Raw genomic sequence first — 26,209 nt, forward strand, 5'->3', positions numbered from 1 at the left:
CCCAGCGAACCGAGTGGTTCAAGTTCTGAGCTGCTCCTCCCATCCCCCCTCACATTAGCCTCTGTGATGAGGGTTGCAAGGGGATCTTACGCTGTTTAAAGTGGAGGAAGAATGGAAATTGAGTAAAAAGGAAAGAAAGCAGCTGGAGGATATTGCCCACCGTTTGGTGTGATAACCAAGGGCTTTCAAGTGATGACTAAACCTGGCTTTAATTTTGATCTTTCATTTCTTCTAATCTAGCAGATAATTAGAGGGAAATCAAATCCATCCTAACAGCCAGAGATTAACCTGTCACTGCTGGAGCTCCCTTCCCACCTACTTTGCCAGCTCTTCCTTCACACTTTTTTTTCCCCCTTAAAAAAAGAGAGCCCCCAGGTTACATATATTGTTTGGCTTAATTTAAATACATTCGGATTGGACATTTACCACGACAAAGAGTCTCTTAGGAATAAGTAACATTTTTCTCTCCCCCCAAATTAAGAAGTCCTCATTGCTTTGCAGCTTTAGAAACATCCTATTGCAAACTCCCTTTTATGGATGAAGAAACCAAAGTGCGGAAAGGGGAGGAAGTTCTGTGCGGTTTTCAGCTGTCAGGATTCACCCCAAAGCATCTGACTCAGGGGCGCCCACTCTTACCCACTGTGCTCTCTCCTACCTGTGCATTCAAAACATGAGTGGGTCTCCATTCCTGCTTCCTCAGGGGCCCCCTCGATCTTAAGACAACATCTCAAATTGCACACAGCGCTTTAAGCATGAGATTCTGGAAATAAACTGAGCATTCACCAATACGGAGGCAGACTCTGGCCCAGCCATTAATGCAAATGATGTTTATAGAATTGGCTAACAAGAAGGGGAAATTACTGTCACATCAAATGGAGAAAAATAAAAACACACAAAAATTATATAGATCATATGGCCTCAACTATAAAACGATGTAGACAGAGGAAATTCTATGATTTTTATGAACTAAAAAGTTAATAAAGGTTAACTCTGGGTGGCTGAATTTGAGGGAGCTTTTTATCTCATGTATACAGTTTTTAGTATTTTCCAATTTTTCAACAATAAGCACATACTACTTTTATACTGAGGAAAAAAAATTAATAAGAAGGGTGTCGCGGAGAAGAAGCCTCTGTCCTCTCCATCCCAAACAGAGGGCCCTTTTGGAAGCATGACTGGTGGTTCTGGCCAGCCAGGCACCTCCCCAACCCTGCCTCACCTCCCCAGCCCTGCCTCACCCCCCCTACGTCCATCCTTCCTCCCCAAAACGTGTTTCTGTTTTCTCACCAAACCAAACCTAAGCAAACAGAAGACCCTCCTCCTTCAAGAAGGCTGCCTTGACCACTCGAGGCCAGCTGTTAGCTGGGTCATTGGAAACTGCCATTCTTGTAGATCCAAAGCAAAAAGGTCTAATGTCCACCATTTCATGTGGTTCGACCTCATGCTTGGCTTGCCCTGCCTTCTTCTGAACTCTCCACAGGTTCGCAGTCTGGGATGCACAAGGACACGCCAGCGATTTTCTGTCTGTCACTGTTCTCTCTCGTGCCATGTGTAGATCCTGCTGTAAGCGGGGGTTCTCCGCACACTGGCTCACGTTTTATTCATTCTGGCTTTGAGCATTATTGAAAATGAAGTAACCACCTAGCTGGCCACAGAGCTTCCTCACGGGAGATAACCGATCACGCCATAAGTGCCTACTCATGTTCAGTCCTTGGAGATAAAAAGATGAACCCCCGCCCAAAGTTTACGGTAAAGGCATGAACCCACTCAGGTGATGAGAATACCTTGCGGGCACACATCTCTTTGGTGCGCTAAATAGCTTCACATCCATTCTTTCTCAAGGCAAGAGCTAGACAGGCCTGACTCTAGATCTCAGGCTGCTGCTTATCAGCGGTGTGGTCTGGGGCACAGCACTCAACCTCTCCAAGTCTCAGTGTCCTCATCTGGAAAGTAGAAATGGGACTAGTACCCAGTGCATATGGCTGCCGTGAGCACAAAGTGGGATAGATGTAGACAGCACTGTGCATGCGCGGTAAGCACGCCAGAAAACAGGACCTCGTGAAAGAGGCAGAGCAGCTACAATTATTCCCTTGTTTTTCTTCTTCTTCTTGTTTCCGCTGAGGAAGCTGGGTGCCGGAAAGTGGAGTGACTTATCTGAGGGCCCAGTAGAACTGGTACCAAGACCTTGGTCTCCTGAACCCAGGCCACACTGCCTCCTTCCAAAAAGCTAGCAGCTCCTCGTTTTTAAAAGCCCGTGAACATTTAAGGCTCCCTGAAGCAAGGCTTAAGGAAATTTCCAAATACATTTGCTACCCCCATCACTACCTGGAGTAACTCTGGAAGGGCCCACGCAGAACTCCGCACTGCCATTTCTCCACAATGGTGACTGGCCATATGCTTGTCTAGTGTCCCATCTGGTCCTAGCGGGGGCGAGAGGGACAGCAGGCCTGCCTGCGGGCGGAGCGGCTCGGCTCCTGTCTAATGGTCTCTGAAATGACACTCTCACTAAGCTCAGGAAATTCTACCTTCCCCATAAGTCTCGGAAATGGTTCCTGCTCAACAAACTTCACGCAAAAGAGGCTTTTACTGGTTACTCCTGACTTAATGCTTAAACACTTTCAAATGGAAGAGAGTTGTTTGGTTTTATTTCTTGCCCATAACATAATGCGCTTATCATTAGTCATTTCCTGTCTGTTCTTACTTGAAAATGCACGCATATTTTTCTAGTTTGCTGACCGTCGTCCAAAATGTGAGGCGCTTCGAGGTACAGAGGGCACAATATATCTTGAAGCCCCAACACCCCAACCTTGGATAAATTGCCTCAGCTCCCTATAGCCTCTGATGATAATAGGACTGTTGAGTTCTCAACTATTTCAAAACATGATGAAATGTCTGGCTTCTTTTTCCAGGAAAAAAAAACACACATACAGAAAATCTCGTGTAGTTAATGGGCTCACAGATGCCCTTCAAGCCTTCGTGTACTCTGGATTGAAAACAAGCTTTGATTTTCTTCCCTTGCCATTCGAGGCCATCCTTCTGGCCTCTGGGTCTTTATCCACTTCCCCAGCAGCACCTCCTCTCTATTAACCCACGTCATGCACCTGCCTCTCCAGCTGATTTGAACTCCTAAGTTCCCTCCAACAGGGCCCCGTGACTTTGTTTGGACGTCCTTCCGTCCATTTGTATGTTTCAAAGATTACTTCTCCTCGGTTCAAGTGCCATTTTCTCCTTGTCAGTTTTTTTAAAAATATTTATTTATTTATTTTGAGAGAGAGAGAGAGAAAACATGGGTGGAGGAGGGACAGAGAGAGAGAGAGACACACAGAATCCAAAGCAGGTCCCTGTCTCTGAGCTGTCTGCACAGAGCCTGACGTAGGGCTTGAGCCCACGAACCATGAGATCTTGCTCTGAGCTGAAGCTGGACACTCAACCAACGGAGCCACCCAGGTGCCCCTTTTTTTTTCAACTATCCATTAATTATCAGTAAATAATCTTTTCTTGTATTTTTCTCCCTTGACAATTTGTCTTTACCTTTAGAGAACACTTTGCACTTTCCACCTTATAGATCTGTATGTGTGGATCTCTCTCACTTCTCCCACTGGCCTGTGAGCTAATTCAATTTCGTAAGTCTTCTCCCTGGCACACAGTAAGTGCTCAACAAATACCCTAATAGTCCATAGCTGTTTCTCTAATCCTTGACATGAAATGAAGGATTTGCAATGAAATGCATATAAATATGCAAATATTCGTCTCTCTGTGACCCGGGCTCCTGATTTATGTAGAAATCGTCAAAGGTGCCTGGGGTCAGTGTGTCCTGATCTGTAGGGTCTTGCCACAAAGGAATCCTTAGGAATCAGTGAGACCCAGAATTTCAACAACATGTCAGCCGTGCAAGCACGGACGGGCCATTTGTCAGGATGGTTAGATGATTCTTCGGAAAGACTGTTTGCAGAAGAATATTCTCTGATAAGAAAGATAACATCCTGCATTTATGAAGGCATGTTTAGTCTACACGTTTTAAGAGCCTCTCTTCCCTACCATTGAGGGGATTTCAGTAGAATACACTGTCTGTTTAAGTGGCAGAGGTCTGGACTTAGAGGACCTCTGATTAATGTGTTTTTGATAATCTTCTCCAGGATCGGACAGAGTTACATTCCTTGGTCTTGGTACAAGCCCCAGCTGTGAAACTGAAGCACTGGGAGATTTCTTGGTCTGTTTTCTCATAGAATGTTCCGGCTTTATCCTAGATTCTATGTGGAATCAAACGAATCTGGGGATTCTTTTAATTTATTGGCTCTAAACATGGTGCAGGATCCAAGGGAGATGCTTGGAGTCAAGGTCAGAAGTGAAGCCTGAGCTCTCAGTGAAGCCTTCAGAGGATAAAGCTGTTTAGATCAGGTCAAAAGCTGCCCCAACACCCTGATAATACACCTGGTCGTTCCTGTGATGGGAAGTAAACGGAACTGGGAGAGGGCGGTGAGATGTTACTGGGAGAAAAGAGGCCTCCGTGCCTTATGTAAGTCGTGTTCCAAATACACGCTTCTGAATAAGAGATGGGCAGTCTATATCGCAGTTCCCAGGCACTGCATGGCATCACCATATCAAGAAAGTCCCTTTAGACTCCTCCAAGCCTTCCTGTCTCTGACTTCACTTACACTTCTCTGAGGCCCTGAAGGGCTAGGATTCCTGAGAAACGAATTTGGGTCCCAGAAATATCTACATTCAGGAAAAGAGGAAAAATGCTACTAAGATGGCTCCCCAAGGTAAACCAATCTTCCAAAATTAATGAATTGATGGAATCATCACTTTGTTTCTAAAATAATCCAGGAATGCAATTTTTTCACTTCTGTTGCAGATAGAAGTTAAAAAAAAAAAAGACTGAGGGCACCCACATACCTTGACAAAAGCAAAACTTTCCATTGATTCTCCTGATTTTCTCCCCTATCTTACAAGCTTAGCTTTGAATCCTTGGAGAAGCTGGAGGTCAGTGGAACAACGTGGCAAAATGGAGAGACACTGGTGTTGAAGTTGGGAGACCCTGGATCCAGCTCCCACTCTGCCTCTGACCGGCTTTGTGACTTGTGACAAGTTACTGACCTTCTCCATCTGGGTTTCGTCTTGTATGATGCACGTGTGCAGAACCTTTATGTACGACAGACAGGCTGCTTCAGAAGCTGGTGACCTATTGGTCACCATCAGGAGAACCCCGAAGCCTGATTGGCCACTTGGTGGGCCTAAGGACTAGCGTTTGTCTAATGTTTTCAGATGTCATGAGGCTCTCTCAATAGGTGTCACTTCATACGGTGACCATGACAATCCAGTCAAGGAGATATCTCCATCCCCATTGTTAAAGACCAGATGGGAGAACAAAGTCCCTCGGCCAAGCTCATGGCGCAGCGATCAGAGGTGAGAAACTTCACCCCAGACCTGGCTGATGCCACATACAGTGCCTCACCAGGACACGGGCTGCTCCTCTGTCAGGAGGAGATTCCCGAACCAGGGAGCCGACTGGCACATGGTTTCTAGATCCCTTCTGATTCTAACAGTCCGTGCTTCTCTCAATATAATGACGGGGCTGGAGTAAACCAACAACGTTAAAAAGATTCTGTGCTCTCAAATGAAATCTCCTGTAGAAGGCCAAAATATGAAATAGATAATTGCTTCCACCCAGATGTCCATCAAGTGACAAAAAGATAATAAAATATAATATACCCATATAACGGAATATTATTTGGCCGTAAAAAGGAAAAAGTACTGATACATGCCACAACATGGGTGAACTTTGAAAACATGCTAAGTGAAAGAAACCAGACACAAAAGACTGCACACTGCATGATTCTACTTATATGACGTGTCTGGAATAAGTCGATCCGGAGACAGAGAGTAGGTTGGGGGAGGTGGGAACGAGAAGTGGCTGCTTCATGGGTACAGGGTTTCCTTTAGGGGTTGACATTTTGGAAGCAGTTAGATAGGGGTGGTGGTTGTATAACACCATGACTGTACTAAGTGCCATGGAATTTAAATAGTTAATTTTATGCTATGTGAATTTTACCTCCATATATGTGTGTATACGCGCAGATATATGATATTTCCAGAGTCCCACCCCATCAGCCTCCCTCTTCGCATGTCCCTACAATGCCTCCAAAGAACCCTAATGTGTAAATCAGAATCACCTCATATTATAAAATGTTGTCATAGTTCAGACAGCTATTTTATTCCTTCAGGGGCCAAAGGTATTTTTCCTTAATCCAACAAATAAATATGCCTGGGCCAGTAATATCTTGCTACTCAGAAACGGAACCTTCCATTGGCAAACAGCTCCAATGTCCACAGCGGTCCCGTAGCTTCAGTTTTAGGATACGTAACTCAGAATTCTACTCTAAGTATACCCAGAAAGATAACAATAGCTAAGCTTTATTTTTTGGTGTTTTCTTCTCATATTCTAGTAGATTGTTTTATTTTGAGTGGTGAGCTAAGCATGATTAAGTGGCTACTCTGAATAGTTTTTCATGTTGTTTCATTTAAATGCCATTTTATAGAAAAGGACACTCAGGCTCACACAGCTCTGCAACAGTCCTGAGGTCGGAACTTAAAGCTCGTCCCTTCGAGCTCAGGAGAAAGCCTCCAGCTAGGCCAGGAAGGGTACGTGCAGTCACCAGCTCCTGTGCCCAAGGAAGGCACGAGGGCCGCTTTCAGTCCCACCAGGAAATGACCCCAGCCTGTCAGCCCCTGAGGTGTGGGAAGATGCCTGACGCATGGACACACGTCCCCTCGGCACCTTCCCAGAGAAGTTGAGAGGCACGAAGAGGTCAGGACCTCTATCTACCATTTCTCCTCAGCGTATATGGGGACGGTGAAGACCCACCTCAGTGGTCGTGCTGACGACATGTGCTCAAGGACGAAGTAACGAGGGACACTGCAGACCCTCGTTTGCTAAAGAGTTGTAGGGAAAGGCTAGGAAATCATCTGTTTTTAAAGGTTTAGGTCATGGACGCCTGGGTGGCTCAGTCGGTTGAGCGTCCGACTTCGGCTCAGGTCACGATCTTTGCAGCTTGTGAGTTCGAACCCCGCATCCGGCTCTGTGCTGACAGTGTGAAGGCTGCAGCCTGCTTTGGATTCTGTGTCTCCCTCTCTCTCTGCCCCTCCCCTCCTCACATCCTGTCTCTCTCTCTCTGTCTCTCAAAAATAAATAAACGTTAAAAAAATAATAAAAATAAATTAATTTAAAAAAATAAAGGTTTAGGTCAGATCCTATTTAAACACAAGACACTCTGGTTTCTGAAGCTCCCTCCCATCCTAGAAGTCTCTGTGACATCATTTTCTGCACAGTGACACGGTGTCTGATTTGGACACATATGATTCAGCATTACTACACTGGGCATTTTCTGTGGGCATAAGTATGGTGCTTTTTCAAGTTATTCTGAAACATTTCTACACAGAGGAGTTGAGGATAATTTTAGCTTTTTTTATCTGCATGGTCAAGTTACCAAAATGGTAATAATAATTCCTTACATACAAATGCACTTTACGGATTACAAAGTACTTTCATGGACGATCATTACTGTGTTTTTTTTTTTTAAAGGTGAAATTTAGGAAAATTATCAGTAAATGACATTTGGCTATTCATATACCCCCTTATATTCTAGGTAAGAAAAGGGGGAGAGGAAAGATTTATATTAGAATTGAGGTCAGGTTCTAGAAATTTTACCTATTCCTGGTTATCAATTTTTAAAAGAGCCAGTGCTCCTTCAGTTAAAACAAGGTTCTGCTACTTATGATTGGTAAGCTGCAAATGTCTTGCACGACCTTCCTTTGGTCCCGTGCCCCGTCGCTATTAAATTTTAGTTGTGCAGCTCACAGAGATGATCCAGAATGCCAGGTGTGGGTAAACAAAACAAAACAAAATGGAACACAAAAAACTGAAACAACAAGAAGAAAGCTAATCATGTTTCAATATCACTTAATGTGAAAATACAGTGATACTTTTATATCTTTTCCTGTTTCATGGCCACACAATGGCCTCTGGATTTGTTCCTACACACATACACACACACAAATCAGACTGCTAATGTGTCAAGGTCATCTTCAAAGAGCTGTACTGGCGTGTCATACTGACATGGATAGCCACTGAAGCCTCCCCACAGTGCCACACAATCTCCCAAGACCTAACCTCTATCAGGGAGATCGATAACCCTTAGAGAGTAGATGTTTAAGGAATGAGTTTTACTGCAATTAATCTGACCAAACTGCAATCCACCTGCTGCCTTTCCTTCGGGATGGCGGAAGAAAGCAGTCACGTGCACATACGAATGGACACGTTACCCATGGTGTTGGGGCCACACCCAGGATGCGGCAGAGCTGACAGGCCACCACTTTGAAGCTCTAATTGGCCGAAGCCACATCCGGCGCGACTGGCCCTCCGAACTGCAGGTGAATGTTCTCGGCCAGGTCTTGCCAACAATGGCAATCTGTGCTTCCCGAGGGGAAGAACGCCCCAGAGGAACACTCAACCGAGCAGGCACCATCCAGCCTGACTCAGAATATGACAAATGCTCCTACAGAGTGACATTTCCTGCCAGGCAGTGGCACTCAACCTTGACTGCACGGTAGAATCACCTAGGGAACCTAAAATACTTCTGTGGCCAGCCCTCCAGCCCAGGCTCATTAAAATCGGCGTCTCTAGAAGCGGGGGCCCTCACACTGGTATTTATGAAAGCTCTCCAGATGGTTCTAACATGCAGCCAAGGGAGAAGCACCAGTGCAGAATATTCTAGCACTGTCTGGGCTTGAGCCCAGCTGGTGAGGTGCTGCAGGAGAGGAACTCACAAAACACCACTTGCTTAGGAAAGGGAAGTCCATGCTCCCTGAGGTCTCGAGCCATAGCTGACAAGTGCTTTATTTGTCTGCGGGCATTTAGGTCAAGCTGATTTGTTGGGGGGACAAGGAGGGCTTTGATTTTTTTGCCTAAAACAAGCATAACGATATTTACTTTGCGAGAGCCAGGAATTTGATAAAAACAAAATACCCAGATGAGATGCTGTTCATTTCTGGGGTGATTCCGGGGAGGGAGGGGTGGGGCACATACTCTTAACAATGCCCCAACTGGGGTAACGCACCCTGGGGCCAGTGGGATGGAAAAGAACAATAACTGTAAAGAATACAGAACTCCCAGAACTTCAAGTGGCCCTGCAAACGTCGAAACCAAAAACTTATCCTGCAAGAGTATAAACGTCAGGAAGAAAGTGAAAAGGGAAACGATTCTTATCACGTCCAAGCAACCTATGGCCCTCTCCTTGGTTTTGTTTTACTCTCTCCCTATGTTTGGGCATTTCCAAGAAAAGCTCTAGGTGAACAGTGGTGGGTGAGAGGAGATTCCACCTCAGGGGAAAGTGGGTTCGTAGAAGAGACTTTCCAGATTCAAATAACAGTCAGCTAAAAATTCATCAGCTGAATCCCAAACGTTGGATTCAAATACAAGTCTCCATCTCCTGATTGCAAGTCACTATATTTGGAGGCTGATGTCCACAAATGAAAATATGATGGGTGAGATTGTTTAATGTGTAAATCTCACTCCAATGTTACAATGTTCTGAGAGAACTTAGCTGCTTGGGACACTGCCAGCAGAGTTGATAGAAATAAATGATATAAAAAGTATACTCACTGGTTCTCTCTTTTCTTCTTAAGTGGGTCCATCAGGCGTAGTGTGTCTCTGATCACGGCCACCTTCACTTCTTCATCGACAAGGCTGGGGACATTTTCAAAGACCCCCGGAGAAAGCTTGAATGGGTAAGGATTCAGTGTTACAGTGGAGAGTGATTCAGTACCAAGTACCTATTAGCATTGGCTCCAGTGGTTGAACTGTTAGGCTTTGCTTATGTTCATCTACAGAAGGTAATTTTTTGAAGACTCCCTTTATGTTACTTTTACAGTGTCAGTTTCCTTTAACAAATCAACAAAATATGTAAAGCGGAAATACATACATAAGGAGCACTATGTCTTTCTAGTTATCAAAATCATACATGCTCGCTGTAGAAAATTTGGAAATATAGAAGGGGTTAAGAAAATAAAAGAAATCCACACACTCCCCCCAAAACACAATATTAGTGTTTGGCGTGTTTCCTTCCAGTCTTTTTTTATGCACTAACCACTGTTGAATGTGCTATTTATGTTAGTGATTCAAGTATGTTGACATGGCTAAATCATATTCCTAGAATTTCAATTAGTTCATCTCCTGAGGCTAACTAATTAGTTCACGTCAAAACTGATGGAAAGGTTCAGCTGCCTCTGTGTCTGCAGACCTTAAAAATTGGAAGAATGGCATGCTGAGAAGTTACCAGGGGTCGGAGAGGTCTTATATTTATAGACTCTGTTCAGAGCTCCACAAAACTGAAACTATTTAGACTGGAACAGAAGTTCACTGTGCAAATCTGAGAATGCTGAACCTTGTTTAGCCGAGTGAACAGCATGAGAGGGCACGTGCAGTTGTATGGCAATATATTCAACGAGGCGTTCAAAATACTTACTTCTTGCTCATGTTCGATTCTCATGCTGGGATTTGCATTTACTTCCAGGAGAATAGGCTTCAGATTTTTCATCAGAAGGATGTCAAAGCCTAGAATCTGGGTAGGATACACATAATTCAAGATTACTCCCTCTAGCTACAATTTCTTTTCAGGAATCGAGTATGGTGTTAGGGTCATTAAGGTGACAATAAGTTCACACTTGGCCCCCAACCTGCGCCTTGACCCTGACTTCTCTTGTCCACGGCCCCTCTGCCCCTGGGTGTTCTTGTCAGGCTAAATGGACAGCAGAAAATTTCACAGGAACCTTGATGATGGGATGAGATCTCCTGGTGCATTTCAGCAATATCGGTGACCTCTTTCTTCCTTAACAGGTTTTTTATTATGTTGAGGATCAGTAGTGCCCATCAATTTCTCCCTCTCCATCTGCTCTCCTCTATTAAGCTGCTTCTTAGCTAGATCTCTGAAAACCCAAGGCTACCTTTCATAACCTCAGATGTCCATCAGTATCACTTAAGGAGCCCTTTCAAAACCACCACATATCCCCCAGCTCACACCTACAAGTCAGAATCTTTCAGAGTAGAACCCAGGCAAACCAGTTTTGAAAAACAATGCCCCCCTGCCCCCCGCCCCTGTGATTTTGAAAGACGCTCCTTAGCTAAGGAAAGGGAATATTTATTAGGCACCAATTACTCCACGAGGCACCAATTATTCATAATCTCGTTTAGTCCTCATGACGGTGTGTTTGAAGGAAGGATCCTGCTCTCCATTTTCCAAAAGCAGAAACTGAGTCTCACAGAGGCCAATGGATTTCCCCAAGCTCGCCTAGCGAGTAAGTGACAGAGTTGGATTTCATACCCACGTAAGGCTGGCTCCAGAATTTGTGGGATCCAGTGCAGGATGAAAACACGGTGGGGAGGGGGAGACTTGTTCAAAAAGTACTGACAATTTCATGATGGTGGCAGCAGAGCATTAAACCAAGCACGGAGCCCTTCTGAGCACGGAGTGCTGTGTCACTGCACAGACCCACACCCAAGGCTAACCCCAACACCATGTGTCCTTGACACCTGCCCTTCCATCCAGCGTGCTGCTTTAGGTGAGGCTTCGTCTTTGGCTTCCTTCAGTTCCTCACAAGCCCTAGGATGGGGTAAGCCACCCTGTGCATCTTTCCCTCTGCCCGAAACAACACTTCACCTGCATAACATCTCCCGATCCTCAAAATCACTGGTTCTAATTAGATTCAGACTCAAACCACAAGGACGTCAGATTCTCGGGAGGACTCTCCTTATCTCTCTAGGAGGTGATAAGGTAGAAAGCTTCTGACATAATTGACACAGTCCCAAAGTTTCAAAAAATAAAGTGGAGAATAAAGGAGAGAAAAAGAAAAAGATACAGCTGTATCCCCTCCTCTGAGGATCAAGCAGAAAAGATGAAGGGAAACCCATTTACTTGTCTATACAGAATGTGCATTAGTCAGACGGTAATTATCCAACTGTAGCCTCATTCTTATTAATGAAATCAGAGCCCGAATGACCATTTTTGGGGGTAATTCAGGATGAGGTTATTCTTCAGTGAAGGGCAATGAGGATGAGAAGTTGGAAAAAGTCACCCTTGCTCTATTTTTCTTTCCCTGGTCATGAAAAGAAAGGAATGGAAATTCAGTAGAAAATGTTACATGCATTATAGATCCACTTAATAATATATGGCAAGTGGCTATGAGTGATGAGGCCTTTAGGAGACTCTGGTGACATCATCAGTCTAACTGCAGACCGGGGCTGAGGCATGTGGTGTTGATGAGGCTACAGAGAACAGCGGGCTGTGGTGCCTGCATTTATCATCCTTAGTCATCAGCTGCTTTCTGCTACATCTTAGAAGCTTGGACTCGCTCTTTCTCAGCTTGGTGGGCTCTTTCGGTTCAATGAACAGTGGTTTCCTGAAAATAAAGTTATAGGAAAGCTGGAGAAGGCAAAACCTCAGCAGCCGTACTGATCTGCACCCACCAATGGCATGGTATTTTCTAGAACCTAAACTTGGGTGCATGTCGTTGAATATGTAGGGTCCTGTACAGAAATGCTTTGGAGTCAGAAATACTTGGCTCCAATCCTACCTCTGTCTCTCGCACTAGCTAGACAACTCTAGGTGCAGTGCGTAGCCTCTCTGAGCTTCATATACCTCATGAAAAATGAGAGTTGACGATAGCTACCTTGCAGAGTAGCTGATGATGGAAGCAAAAAGCACCTATGACTATGTTCATCATGTAGGAGGTACTCAATATATGCCAGTTTCCTTTGCAGTTTCCTACCGATCCCACCAACAAGAAATGGCATTATGAGGCTTTAGAGTCCAGAAGAGCTCATTTCAAATCCTAGCTCTGCCTTTAATGTGCATAACTATGGGCAAGTTACTTAGCAACTCTAAGCCCCAGTTTCTTCATCTGTAAAATGGGAATAAGAATAGTACTTACCTTAGTTCATTCATTCAAAAAAATATTTATTGAGTGCTTTCCTATATCCCAGGAACTATTCTACCTTCTAGAAATATAGCAGTGGACTAGACGAGGTCCCTGACCCCATGGAGCTTACAATCCAATAAATAGTGGGGAGCCAAGACCAAATAAAAATAATGCAATGTAAAATATTTTGCACAGTGCCTGAAACATAGTAAGTATTTAATAAAGGTCATTATTATATTTTTTTCATGAATTCAAGGAAATATAGATTGTTTTCTTTTCAAAAGTTCAATGAAATATGTAGCACCAGTGGATCTCAATAAACAGAATAACGGAACTGGGAGGAGCTTAGAGTTGATCTTGTCATAAAATTCTGGAATAGAGCCAGAAAAAAATCAGGAATTTGGTCCAGTGTTTTTCAAAATGGGGTTCTTTTCTGGGGAAGCACTGGGGAGGCCAGATCAAAGCAACTTTTACCTATCTCATATACTGGATCCCCAGAGAAGAAAGCTTTATATATATACATATATGTGTGTGTGTGTGTGTGTGTGTGTGTGTGTGTATGTAAAATATAATGTATAATATATATATTATACATATATATATAAAGCTTTCTTCTCTGGAGATCCATATATACATACATACATATATATATATGTATATATATATACATATATATTTTTTTTTTAAACTACGAATTTAGTCTAACAGCCACTTTATGCAGATCATAAAAGCAGCTTAGAAAGGAGAAAACCTCCCTCCAGTTTGGTGGCAGAGCAAGAATTGTCAAAAGGAGAGAGAGGACTTTTCAGTCACATGATACTCTGCCCTCATGCAAGCAATTATGTGTTGCACACCTCCTACTCGAGGGGTACCCTGGGGATTCAGAGTTATCCTTCAGCCCTTTTAGAAGCTTCCAAAACAACCTGGGAAGAAAAGGATCCTGCACCATTACTTGTAAACTCATGCCAAGGTCCAAGCTACGTTCCAATGAGGGGGGATTCTCTCTTGAACCCTAGAACTACACATCCATCTGTATCCAGAGTAGTCCCAACTGGGAGGTCCCAGAGTCCTCAAATTCAACATATCCAAACTCAGTATCACTATCCAAACTCACTAGCCTCTAAAATGGTCTCAATGACCCCCACCTTGTGGCAATCATGCCCTTGTGTAATCCCTTCCCTTTGAGTGTGAGCTGCACCTAGTGACTTATTTCTAAAAAACAGCATAGGGCAGAAACGATGGGATGTCACTTTCAATATCAGATCATAAGAAGACCAGGGCTTCCATCTTGGAAGGCCTTCTCTTACTCTCTTGCTCACACACTCTGAGGGAAGCTGGCTGCTACGCTGTGGACTGCCCTCCTGGAGGCACAGGTGACAAGGAACTAATGTCTCCAGCCAACAGCCAGGGGGTGCTGAGGCCTACCCCCAGGCTTCTTCCCCAGTCAGGCCTTGAGGTGACTGTAGTCATTGCAGCCTTGTAGGAGACTGAACCAGAGGAAGTCCCCGAAGCCTAGATTCCTGATCCACACACACTGAATGATAATAAATGTTTGTGAGTTTAAGCCGCTAAACTATTACTTTGGGAGTAATTTATTACACAGCCAATTGATCATTAATACAGCACCTTTCTCTAAAATCGACTTTGCCTCCTGTATTCCTTATCCACCCAATTACACAAGTTAAAACTTTCTCCTTCATCTTTTACATCTAGCTGCTCACCAACTCGTGTACATTCTGCCTCCTGAAGAGCTTTCCAGAGCTGGCCCATCCTCACCGCTCCTGGCCTAGATCAGGTATGCACCAGCTCTCACCTGGACTAATTTAATAGCTTTCCCATTCATTTCCCTGCTTTCGATCTCACACATCTAGTTCACCTGGCACAAGGGGCTGCCAGAGTAATTTTTCTAAAATGCAAACAGAGGATTAGCATTCCTCTGCCTAAAATCCCTGCCTGCAGAATGAAGGCCCAGGTCCACGGCATGTCCTACAAATTCCTCTATGACCTGACATCTGTCTCGCATTCCAGCCTTATTTCCTCCCCCTCCCCCCTGCACATCTTGGGCTGTAACTGTGTTGAACTATTAGTAGTTCTAGGATGCTTTACTGCTTTCTCCTTTATATTCTTCTACCTGGAAGACAACTTTACTGATGAAATATTTACTGAGCACCTACTAAATACTCCGTACTATTCTAGGCCCTGAGGATAAACCAGTGAACAAGACAAATGAGTGTGATATGGTAGGTGGAGGGGAGGGTTGGTGGTTTAGAAGGATAACCAGGGAAGGTCTTGTCATCCCATCGTCTTCTGGCTTCCACAGTTTCTGATCAGAATAACTTTTTGGTTATTCTTTGTTCCTCTGAACATAAGTTTTTTTTTTTATCACTGGTTTTCCACAATTTGATTTTGTTAAGCTTTGATGTGTGTGTGTGTGTGTGTGTGTGTGTGTGTGTGTGTCCTCCTTGGAGTTTCTTGAGCTTCTTGGATTGCAGATTTCTAGTTTTTTCTCAAATTTGGAAATCTGGGGCTATTTCTCCAAAAAAAAGTCTTTCTGCATCTTCTTTGTCTCTTCTGCTCGGGGAGCTCCAATTATACACATGTTGATATTGTACCAGAGATAAGTGAGGGTCTGTTCACTTATTTTTCCTGTCATTTTCTCTATTCCATTGCTGTGTCTTCAAGTTCACTGATCCATTTCTTCTGCAGTGTCTAATCTGCTAATCTCATTCAGTGAATTTTTCATTTCATATTTTGTATCTTTCTCTTCTGGAAGTTCATGTGGTTCTTTTTAATAGCTTCCATCTCTCTTCTTCATTAAGCTCATATTTCCCTTTAAAATGTCGTGCATAGTTATAGCAGCTGTTGTAACATCCTTCCCCTACTAGTTTCATCGTTGCTGGTAACTCTGGGTCTGTTTGTATTGGTTTCCTCCCTTGGTATGGATTGCCTTACCTGCTCTGTGGAATGCCTGGATGCTGAATGCTGGATGGGAATGGATGCTGGACACTGTGAACATTACAATGCTGAGTGTCTAGGTTTTGTTTTTTAAAAAGTACTAGGCTTTTTTGGCAGTTATTTATTTGCAGATTAGTTTGATACCTCCAAGGCCTATTTTTTATGTTTATTTATTTATTTTGAGGGGGAGGTGGAGGGCAGAGAGAGAGGGAGAGAGAAAATCCCAAGCAGGGTCCATGCTGTCAGCACGGAGCCCATTGCAGGATTTGAATCCATGAACCGTGAGATCATGACCTAGGCCAAAATTAAGAGTAGATGTTTAACCGACTGAGCCACTCAGGTGCCCCCAAGGCCTATTGTTTAAACTTCACTAGGGTGGGTCTAGAGTAACTTTCATTCCAGGGAAGAGTCAGTCCATTAAGGCACAACTTCTCCTGAACCTCCACTGAATGCTCCTGATGACCACCAAGGATGAGCCACACTGGCTACTCGGTGTATAAACATCTCTCCCTGCTCTGTGTGGGCACCAGAAGTTGTTTCGCTTATCAGTTCACCAGTCACTCTTTGCCCAGAGTGACAAACACTCTGATTGACCCACACCCCACACATGGTGGCCTAGCACTCAGTAACAACACAGGGGTCTCTGCAGGTTCTGGAGCCCGTTCCCTGCTCAGCTCCCTCCTTTTCAGAATTCTGTCCACAGAATTCCAGATACCTCAGCCTTCCCCAACTTTGATCTCCAACTCTTCAGCTCATTGAGGTCACAGGGCTTGGTTCAGGCTCCTCCCCGCATCCATATCCAGGAGATTGCTCCCAGACAGGAAGTTGTGGCAACCGTAGGACTCACCTCAGTTCCATCCCCCACTTCCTCAGGGATCACAGTGCTGAGATGTCTGTTGTCCAAAATCTGAAACCACTTATTTCATGCACATTGTCCAGCTTTCTAGTCATTTTCAAAAGGCTGTTAAGTCAAGATTTGTTGTTCCATCATGACCAGAAGCAAAAGCCTCGAGAGGGGATGCATGAATAGGGACTGAATGAAGTAAGTGGGTAAGTCATTTGAAGAGCTAAGGAAGAGCATTCCAGGCAGAGGGAGCAGCAAGAGCAAAGGTCACTTTTGAACAACAGCAAGGGGTGAGCAAGAGGGACAGTGGTAGGAGATGAGGTCAGATAGAAAGACAAGGGACAGGTCATGTCACATCTTGTAGGCCATGGTAAGGAGCCAGGACTTTCAAGTGCAACGAGAAAGCCGTTGGAGAGTTTGCACAAGGGAAGTAATTTGATCTGGCATGTTCTGAAAGAATCACTCTGGCTACAGTGAGAAAAATAGGCCATAAGCAGCAAGGGTGGGAAACAGGACATCAATTAGGAGGCTACGGAGGTGGTACAAGTGCAAGGTGACCCCTGCCTGGACTAGGACGGCAGCAGTGGAGCTGGTCAGACGTGGTTAGATTTAGGATCTGTCTGCAAGCATTGCTTGTGTATTAGATCTAGGGAGGAGAGGAAAAGAAGAAAGCAGGATGGTTCAGGTTTTCCGTTTGTGGAACTGATCGGACGTCGTGCATTTACCGAAATAGGAAAACAATGGGAGACGAGGTTTGGGAGGGAATTCAAGAGTTTGATTTTGGACATGTTGGATGGGAAAGTCCCACTAGATGTCTGGGTGAAAAAAATGAAAGGGGGCAGCTGGATATACCAGCCTGGAGCTCAGGACAGGTCAAGACTGGAGATAAAAAGTCAGGAGTCAACAGCACATAGCTGGTACCTAAAGCCACGGGGCTAAGTGAGGTATTTAGAGAGTGGTTGTACATAAAAGAACTTTCCAGGCACTGAGTCCTGGGAATCCCCAACACTGAAGGTCCAGAGGAGGGGCACAGAAGCAGCGGCCAGTGAGGTGGAAGGGAAAGCAGGTCACTATGGGGACCCTTGCCCCTTTCTGCTTGGCAAATTCTTCTCCATGCTTAAGCTCCAGCTAAAACAGCTCCTCCTCTGGGAAGCCCTCCCTGATTGGGCCAGGCAAAGTTAATTACTCCTTTCTCTGTGACAGGCCCTCTTACAGCATTTACGGCAAAGAAAGGTTAACTTGCAAGCTCACCAGCTAGGGTGGCTGGAAAAAGGAGCCGCTATTAGTTCAAACCCAGGGCGTCTGAGAGCAAACCCCAAGCCCTCGTGTGGCCTTAAGGCTGCTTCTGATCTCCTTCCTATGGGGTGCCTGGGGCTGAAGGCGAGCAGGAGGTCAAGAGGACAGAGAAGAAAGAGAAGCGCGTTAGCATTTAGGAAAGGTGTCTCCTCCAGACATCTAAGGGAAAGGATCATGAGCCGAAGAGAGAATTAGACACAGAGCTAAAGGAAGATACAGACCAAGCAACAGGATTGGGAAAGAATGTTCTTGAAAGCTGAGCGGAAAACCTTTCCTCTGCATGTGTTTTTCTGCCACATGAATCATCTACCCCCAGATGGACCTTACTGCTGAAGCCAGAGTCACACTGCTGCCCCCAAGAAGACTGACATGGGGATGTGTTGTGGCGGCGGAGGGGGGGTGGGTAGCAGTGTGGCTGGGCGATGACGGGGACCGGGCTGGAATGACAGGGTTGCCACGTTCCCTAGGCAACAGATTACAGGAAACCTGCCCACAGCCTGAGCTGTGCCAGCAGCTGCTCCGGGCCACCACAGTTTCCCAAGTAGTTATTGTGGCTATGATTGGAAAGGGGGCACAATCACATGTTTAAGATAAATGTAATGTGGTTGGCTAGAATCTATGTCCTGGAATGCTGCAGTGTGGGCCGGGCCCAGGCTACAGGCAAAGGGGGCTTCACGACAAAGAAATAATTTATTATACCTGCACAGCACATTATAGTTTGCAAAGTCCTTTGTACTCTTTATCTCGTGTGGGGCGGACAACAGCACTGTAAGGAGGGTGAGGAAACCGAGGCACAGAGAAGTTAAGTGACTTATGTAAGATCACACAGCAACTCGATAGCAGAACCATACCTTCTCCCTAAATCTCTGGGTTTCAAATCACTTCAGGTATTTGAGACCCAAACTAACAAGTGTTTTACCAAGTGATAAGAATAAAGTAACTAAGAGAGGCCCCCAAGGGAAAAAGAATAGTATTTTCTCAATCACTGTGAATCTGAAATGCAGGGTAAACCAAATTTCAAACACCTAACTCTTTATGCCTTGTCGAAGTTTTTCACCTATAATACTTCACGCTACCCCTAAGAAGGCAGGTGGGGAGGTGAGTGTAGGCGATTCAGACAGGGAGACAGCGGCCCAGGGTGGTGAAGAAGCTTGCCCAAGGTCACACAGCTGGAAAGAGGAAGAACTTCTTTGGAATGTTACTTCCAGCCCAGGGCTCATCCCCTGGCCCCCAGGTCTGGAAGCATTTAGTGTGGTCAAGCAATGGAAAACAGATATGGGGGCTGTGGTTCCGTTTGCTAGACGTGATCTGTCCAAACCAGTGGCTCCCTCCCTGTCTGCCCTCCAATTCCCCACAGCGTGGGCCCCTGGTTCCACCCCAATGACTGCCCCGTGCGGCCTGTCCACAGCAGGATAGGCAGCGAACAACCACTCTGGCCCCTCCCCCCTGCACGCTCACTGTGCCAGGGCTGTGTGGCTTGGCTGTGCATGCTGGGCCCACATGATACTCCTGGAATAGCTGTCACCGTCAAACAGATGTGACCACATGGTCCCCCGGGATGACCCCTGGATGCCTCCACGTTGCAACTATCTCCTGCCCCCAATCTTCTCATGGCTTGGGATAAGACGCGTTTTCTCTATTCCTATCTCTAAATCCTGCCCACTTACCCTTTCTAATGCATTAAGCTGCCTACCGGATGGCTGAGCTGGGCATCCCACCTGGGACCCAAAGCCTGAGGTCCAAGTGCCTAAGGACAGATCTTCAGATGACAGCCATCCCCTCCTGGAACTGATCACTGCCTGAATTGCCCTCCAAAGGGTCCCACCAGCCTGCCTGGAAACCCTGCTGACCAGTGCCCAGCCCCAGGGGCTCTCTGTTTGGCCTCTCTGTTTGGCACCTGCACCTGGGGACCAGCCCCCTCTCTTGCTATTGAATTAACAGCCCATCCGTTAGAGACGCTGCCCCACTGCGTCTCCTCTCCTTGCTCCACACCACCCGCTGCTCTCCCGCCTTAGACGGAGGACGAGGAACAGCCCAGACAAATAGTGTGTATTTACACTGGCATCTACAGCAATACACAGGAAACAGCCCCAACACCACACCTCAACATGCGGTGGAAGAGAATGTTGAAAAAGACTGTATACTTTATGGCAGCGTTTTTACAAATCTCAAAACCAAGCAAAATGAAACGATATACTGTTCAGGGATACATTCGTGCATCACAAAAGGATTTTTAAAAACAAGGGGATGGTACGCATAAAATTCCGGATAACGTGAGCCCAGGGGTGGGTAGGAAAATGGGATCGGGACACGCACAGTAGTTGGCAATCTTGAACGGGGCGGGGCGGGGCGGGGGGTGCGTTTGGGATGACCATTCTGTTGTTCCGTTCCGTAGCTTACACACATGTTCTGTGTATTCTATTTATACGTCGATTGCCACAAGTAATTCTAAAGATGAGATGGACAGGGTCCCAGAGGGTCTTGCTATCTGCTCCCCATTCTGATTTATCTGGTGGTGGGAACCTGTGTGTCTCCTGAGCGCCTGGACTCCAGCTTCCCCGCCACCCACTTCACAGACAAAGGCCCTGAGAAAACCCTCTGCTGTCACTCCCACTCCCCGCCCCCACCTGGGCTCAGTCCACCACACCGTGGCCCCTGCCCCATCACTCCCCTGAAGACCGCGAAGCTCAGCGGGCACTTTCAGTTCTGGTCCCGTGTGACATCTCGGCATTCGCCGCTGCCGTTCCCTGCCCGCTCCTTCTCCAGGCATGCCTTCCTTGGCACTTAGGGTGCTTCCCCTCCTGATATGCCTTCTATGTCTCAAGCCCCTTCTTGTTGACCTCCTTTGCTGGTCCCCCCACCCGAGCCGCCTCTCCCTTGCCTGAATGGTGGTGCCCACAGAGATCTTCTGAGGCCCCACCTCCCTGCAGCCTCACGTGGCCTGAGTCACTGAATGCTGATGACTTCCCAGCCCAGCCCCGGCCTCTCGCTCCTGAACTCCAGGCCCAAATGTCCGACTGTCCACTCAACCTCTCCACTTGGATGTCACACGGGCACTTCAAGGGCATGGTCGAGTCCAACTCCTGACCTTCCCCACACAAGCCCGGTCCCCTTCCTGAGGTTTGTATCCATCCATCCGAGTGCCTGACCTCCTGGGAGTCCATGTTGGCTCTCCGCTGCTCCCTCACCACCACACTCCCCCCACCCCATCTCCAGCCCAGCCCTTCCACTTCCAGAATGGCTCTCAGACCTATTCTCTCCACCCACACCGAGACCTTCCTCATCCTAGTGAACACCACCTCTTGCTTGTATGAAAGCCATCGGTTCATCAGCCTCTGCTCCCAGCCTTGCCCAATCCACTCTCCCCTCTGCCTTTGGTTTCTTCTTTGTAACGTGAGAACCTGAGCACGCCAGTCCCTGTGACCACCCTCTGGGGGGCCCCTCAGCCTTCCGCGACTCGGCCACTACCGACCTGTCCAGCCTCCTCTTCCCTCGTCTCCCTCCAAGCTCTGCCTCAAACCCCACCCGCCAACCACACTGAACCTCTTTCAGTTCCTTGAATTGCCTGGTTGCCCCCGGAACACCGTCTCCCCCAGCCCAATCCAGAAATCTCCCGCTCCATCCAATTTCGGCTCCTGCGAAGCCTTCCCAGACTACCCTCACTCTCACCTAGAGGACGTTAGATGGCCCCACAATGTCACGGTGCCCAGTACATTTCTTACTCTACTCTAGCAGTCGCGACACTTTATACCAGGTGCTTCGTCAACCACGTGTCTGTCATATTAGTAAATTCTATGCCTCGGCCAGTGGAGACCTGACTTACTGTCTCCCCAGTACCTGCGACAGGGCCTGGCCCCTACTAAGCAGGTGGTAAAACATGCTAGAAGGGAGAATGAATAAATAAACGGCAAGCACTGTGCTTTATGTATGTTATTTCATTTAATTCTTACAAGAGTCCTTTAAGGGAGGTCGTCTCTTCTTACAGGTGAGAGAAGGGAAATAACTTGCCTCAAGTCACACAGCTGGCAAACAGAAAGTTGGACCCAGGTTTAACCCCAAAGACCACACCAGCACCCACCCCTGCCGGCCTCTGGCCATGTCGCCCCACCCCTCATCTCGCAGGAAGCTGGGAGCCCTCCATAGGGCCCATCAAGGTTGGGAACTCAGGTGGAGACAGGCGAGGGTTACCTGGAAGCATGTGGGCCCCGGCCTCCCTGCAGGGATGTCCGACTGGTAGAAAACCTTGAGCTCTGGAGTCAGGGCAATGACAGTCTTAATCACCAAGGAGATGATATCAGACCAGACCTTCTTGATGTCAACACCTTTGGAAGACAACCTACAAAGAATGCTAGAAAAAGTCCGTTTGCTGCCCGTGCTAGTACTGTCCGAATGGACAAAGTTACCACTATGGATGTTCAGCGAGTAGTTGGTTAAGTGCATAAAGATGTGGTGCAGATTTTTGGGGTTGGGCTCCTGATATGGCTCTGTGCAGAATCTAGAGAGTCCGTCTTTGGCTATATAAATCTCTAAGGGGTCTAAGGACTTGAGTAAGACATACAGACGAATATCAAACTTGAGTTTGTCGATAAGAAGAGGTTTGCAGATGTACTCCTGGACCACCGCTGGCCTGCTCTGAAGGGTCCCTGCCAGGCGGATGTCACTGGGGTCTTTAACGAGGTAGATTCCATCACCCTGACAACCACCATCAGGTTTCACAATAAAAGTGGGCTTCCAGGATGGGTCACCGTCTTTCACCATTCGAACCTGGCGGGGGGAAAAAAGAATGGTTGCATTATATTCTGGACCCCCAAGTCAGCGCAAGACCTCAGCACATGTTTCGTGAATGAGTGACAAAGTGAGCCCTGCCTCTGTGAGCATTCACTGAGCACCAGGGAGATAATACTGTACTAGGTACCAAGATAGTGACCTAAGGACTGCCCTCGGCCTTGTCCTCCAGAAGGGGGACTGAGAGTCGGGCAGATCTGAAGTCACAGGAGCTAGGTTCAAATCCAGGGTCTTTGTCAGTTATGAAGTCTAACCCCAGACAAGTCATTTAACTCATGGTGCTATGATGATGGTAAGGAGGAAAAGGAAGATGGCGAGGAGGAGGAGGAGGAGGAGGAGGAGGATGGCTAACACCATTTATGAGTGCCTATTATGTGCCAGATAACTCCACTAGGCACTGCACATTAGTTACCGAGTTTACCCCTTACAGAGAATAGGATTCTCTTTTTACAACATAGGAAGCAGAGAGGGCACAGCAGTTGTTAAGAGTGTGGGCACTGGAATCTGACTGCCTGGGCTCGATCCTGGCCCTGCTGCTTACTGCGTGACCTTGGGCGAGTTACTTAAGTTCTCTGTGACTCCCTCAGTCTGTAACATAGCAGTGAGATTGCACTGAAGAGTAAATGAGATAATGAACGCAAAGGTCTAAGCACACCGAACCTGACTCGTGAAAGGCAGCCACGAAGCCTAGCTATTCCTAACTGTTAAGGATGAAGTGATTTGTCAGCTGAGGGGTAGAAGTGGGATTGGAATCTCGATCAAGGACTCTACAGCACCTGCACCTTCCTCTACCCTGCCATGTCTCTGTTTCTTCCTCTTCAAAATGGAGATCTACAAACCTACCCTCACTGGCTCGCGGTAAAGAAATAAACTAAAACGTGCAAAGGGCCGAGCCTAAGACCGAACGGGGAGCTCGTGCAGGGAAATGTTCATGCCATCATTTATATCTATTACTCAGTTCATCTGGTAGACTGGGCCCATCCTCCTCCAGTCTGTGGAGATCTTTTTGAAAGTAGATTCTGCCATCCATAATGTCTGCTGTCTTCCCATCTCCAGGTCAGCAGGACATTCACATAATTATCCAGGGCACTTGACCAGTCCAGACAGTCAGTCTGGATCTGCAGGTCTGCATAATTCATATGCACCCAATTCCCCCGGACACTTGTCAGGTCCTCTGTGCAGCTGTGGACTGAATGGCGCGCTGGGGGAGGGGAGCTGGAGGAAACGCGGAGGTGGATGTGAAAGGGGCAGCCGGTCTCTCTGCAGCTTGTGATGTGCCGGACCCCAGAGCAGGCCTTCCATTCTGAACTCTGTAACTCAGAGCCGAGCCTGGGGGGCCGAGGAGGTGGCGGGCCCCAGCACTGGGCTCGCCCCAGCCCTCCACCTTTGCTGTGTAAGCTCAGCCCAGGACATCTGCGCTCTGGGTTGTACTTATCTCTCTGGCCAGCCTATATTTCTAAGTGAAGCTTTTGCCAATTCCTTGGGCACTATCGGTTACTCCGGGCTTGTAAAAGATCTTTAACAATGGAGAAACACTTAAAACCTTAATAATGGTCCACATCAATTGTTTCCCCTTGTCAGCAGGATTCGAGAATGGAAGTTCACGAGAGATCAATGCAAGCCTCCCAGGGCCCTCCACTGAGCCTTTCTTGCAACTGTGACCTTGATGTTTATGTAGTTATTTAATATTCATCCAAAGCATTCATACATTTGGCCCTTCACTGTAAATATAAGCATGCTGGAGAAATGGCAGTTATGGATCAGGAAGTGAAAAATGTCAAGTTTGCAGCGATGGATAATTTTTCCCTCTGGAAAGCTTTTACTATGCCAAAGATACTAACAGTTCAATATATTATCGGGAGCAATATTTTCTCCTTTGAATTCAGTGTATATGCCTTAAATAAATTAAACTACATGGTCAATAGTCTCTGTCATTCATTGCATTACTGAATATTTCTTCTGCTCTTTGCCAGAATAGGACCATACAAATCATGATTATTAATACTAATGGGATCATTGAAATTTTAGAACTGGAAGGATCCTCAGAGATCAATGCCATCCAGTCCTCCCATAATTCAAACTGGGAAGCTGACCTAACTGGCTGGTGGGATGGTTCCGAGGAGATGGAGGCTGTCTGACCTCACCTCAGGTTCTCTATGCCAATTTACCTCTACAACATAAAATTAAAGGCCTCTTTCTCCCGAATACTATAGGGAAGGTTCTCTTAATGTGGCAGACAGTTGGGATCTGAACTCTGGCTGTACAATAAGGGGGCTGGCCCCCGAGCATGGCTTTCTTGGAGCTGTAACCACAGATGCTGAGTTTGCCAGGACTTCCCCAGTTCCAGAGCTTCTCTCAGGTTCCTAGCTTCTTACGACAGAGGCACAGTCTATGGGAAAGCCTCATAGCTCTTCCAAGTGGGGTTCCCATAGCCACCAGATCCTTCAGTGACTTCTATTTTTAAAAGGGAAAGAGCTTTTCCAGAATTCATATTCACTCTCCTCCGAGGTTTTACTCAAGGGTGGCCCTTTCCCTCCGGTTATTAGAGTCAAGCGCTAATGCACTGGTTCTTAGTGAACTCGAGGACCGGAATAAAAATACGGTCTATAACTAGGCCTCAGCCCGAGAGAGTCTGATTTAATAGATCTGGGATGAGACCTGGGCATGTGGATTTTGGAAAAAGCATGACGAGTGATTCTGATGTTCCCTTAGCTTGAGAATCGCTGAACCAATGTGAATTAAAGCAAAATACAATCTGGGACCAACCTAGAGAATGAAGTTTTCTGCATTGATGTTAGCCTGAACGCGAGGAAGACCGGCACGTAGGCTACAGCTGGTGGTATCTCCAGTTTTACCCAGAGCCGCTGTTGGACGTGAAATCCATTATCTTGTAACTATGCATGGGTGGTTGAAAGAGATGCAAACAGGATGTGGTGGCCTGACCGCTTGCTACTCATCCGGCCTAAGGGAAAATTTATGTCTTTTACTGCCCCCTAGTGGATATCTGAGAAATGTGACTGGGAAAAGACCCCAGTTCAAAATTCTGACTTTTAGCGGTAACCCGCTCTACTAATAATGGTCTTAAGGAAGCACCACCACAAAGAGCTCCCTCAGTAGACTGTTACGGTAAGATCATACTTTGAATGAACTCCTCTCTGAAAGACTAGGGCTGGCCAAGGTCACATTCCGTGTTCACGCTCTCGGTTCCTTAAATACATTCCACGTTGTTCTCCCTACCACATAGATGGGACTATCTGTCAAAATTCTCTCTCAGGATGTATAAAACTTTTAAAATTATGGGCAGCATGAATATAAAATCCTGTAAATATATATCACCAAAAAAAAAAAAATCCATGACTT

The 26,209-nt window shown here is 46.4% G+C and overlaps 1 protein-coding gene and 1 long non-coding RNA gene across 7 annotated transcripts in view; one reads left to right on the plus strand and one right to left on the minus strand.

The window, feature by feature from the left end:
• Positions 1-26,209, minus strand: part of TTLL11 (tubulin tyrosine ligase like 11) — a 237,035-nt gene that overhangs the window by 115,867 nt on the left and 94,959 nt on the right. For all 6 annotated transcript variants that reach the window (XR_013551669.2, XM_060608799.3, XM_078436524.2 and 3 more), the window contains 3 exons: positions 22,253-22,828; positions 10,521-10,616; positions 9,659-9,774 (listed from right to left, as the gene is read on the minus strand). Coding sequence is in view for 5 of the 6 variants with exons in the window: in XM_060608799.3 (XP_060464782.3) it covers positions 9,659-9,774; positions 10,521-10,616; positions 22,253-22,828 (788 nt within the window). In the remaining variant the exon portion in view is untranslated. The remainder of the gene's footprint in view (positions 1-9,658; positions 9,775-10,520; positions 10,617-22,252; positions 22,829-26,209) is intronic.
• LOC144614130 (uncharacterized) lies at positions 3,247-14,823 on the plus strand. Its single transcript, XR_013551670.2, has 3 exons — positions 3,247-5,403; positions 9,682-9,783; positions 14,683-14,823. It is a non-coding gene; the product is annotated as an uncharacterized LOC144614130 (long non-coding RNA).

The sequence above is a fragment of the Panthera onca genome, chromosome D4 (genome assembly GCF_046562875.1).
Source record: "Panthera onca isolate mPanOnc1 chromosome D4, mPanOnc1 haplotype 2, whole genome shotgun sequence".
Classification (NCBI taxonomy): Eukaryota; Metazoa; Chordata; class Mammalia; order Carnivora; family Felidae; genus Panthera; species Panthera onca.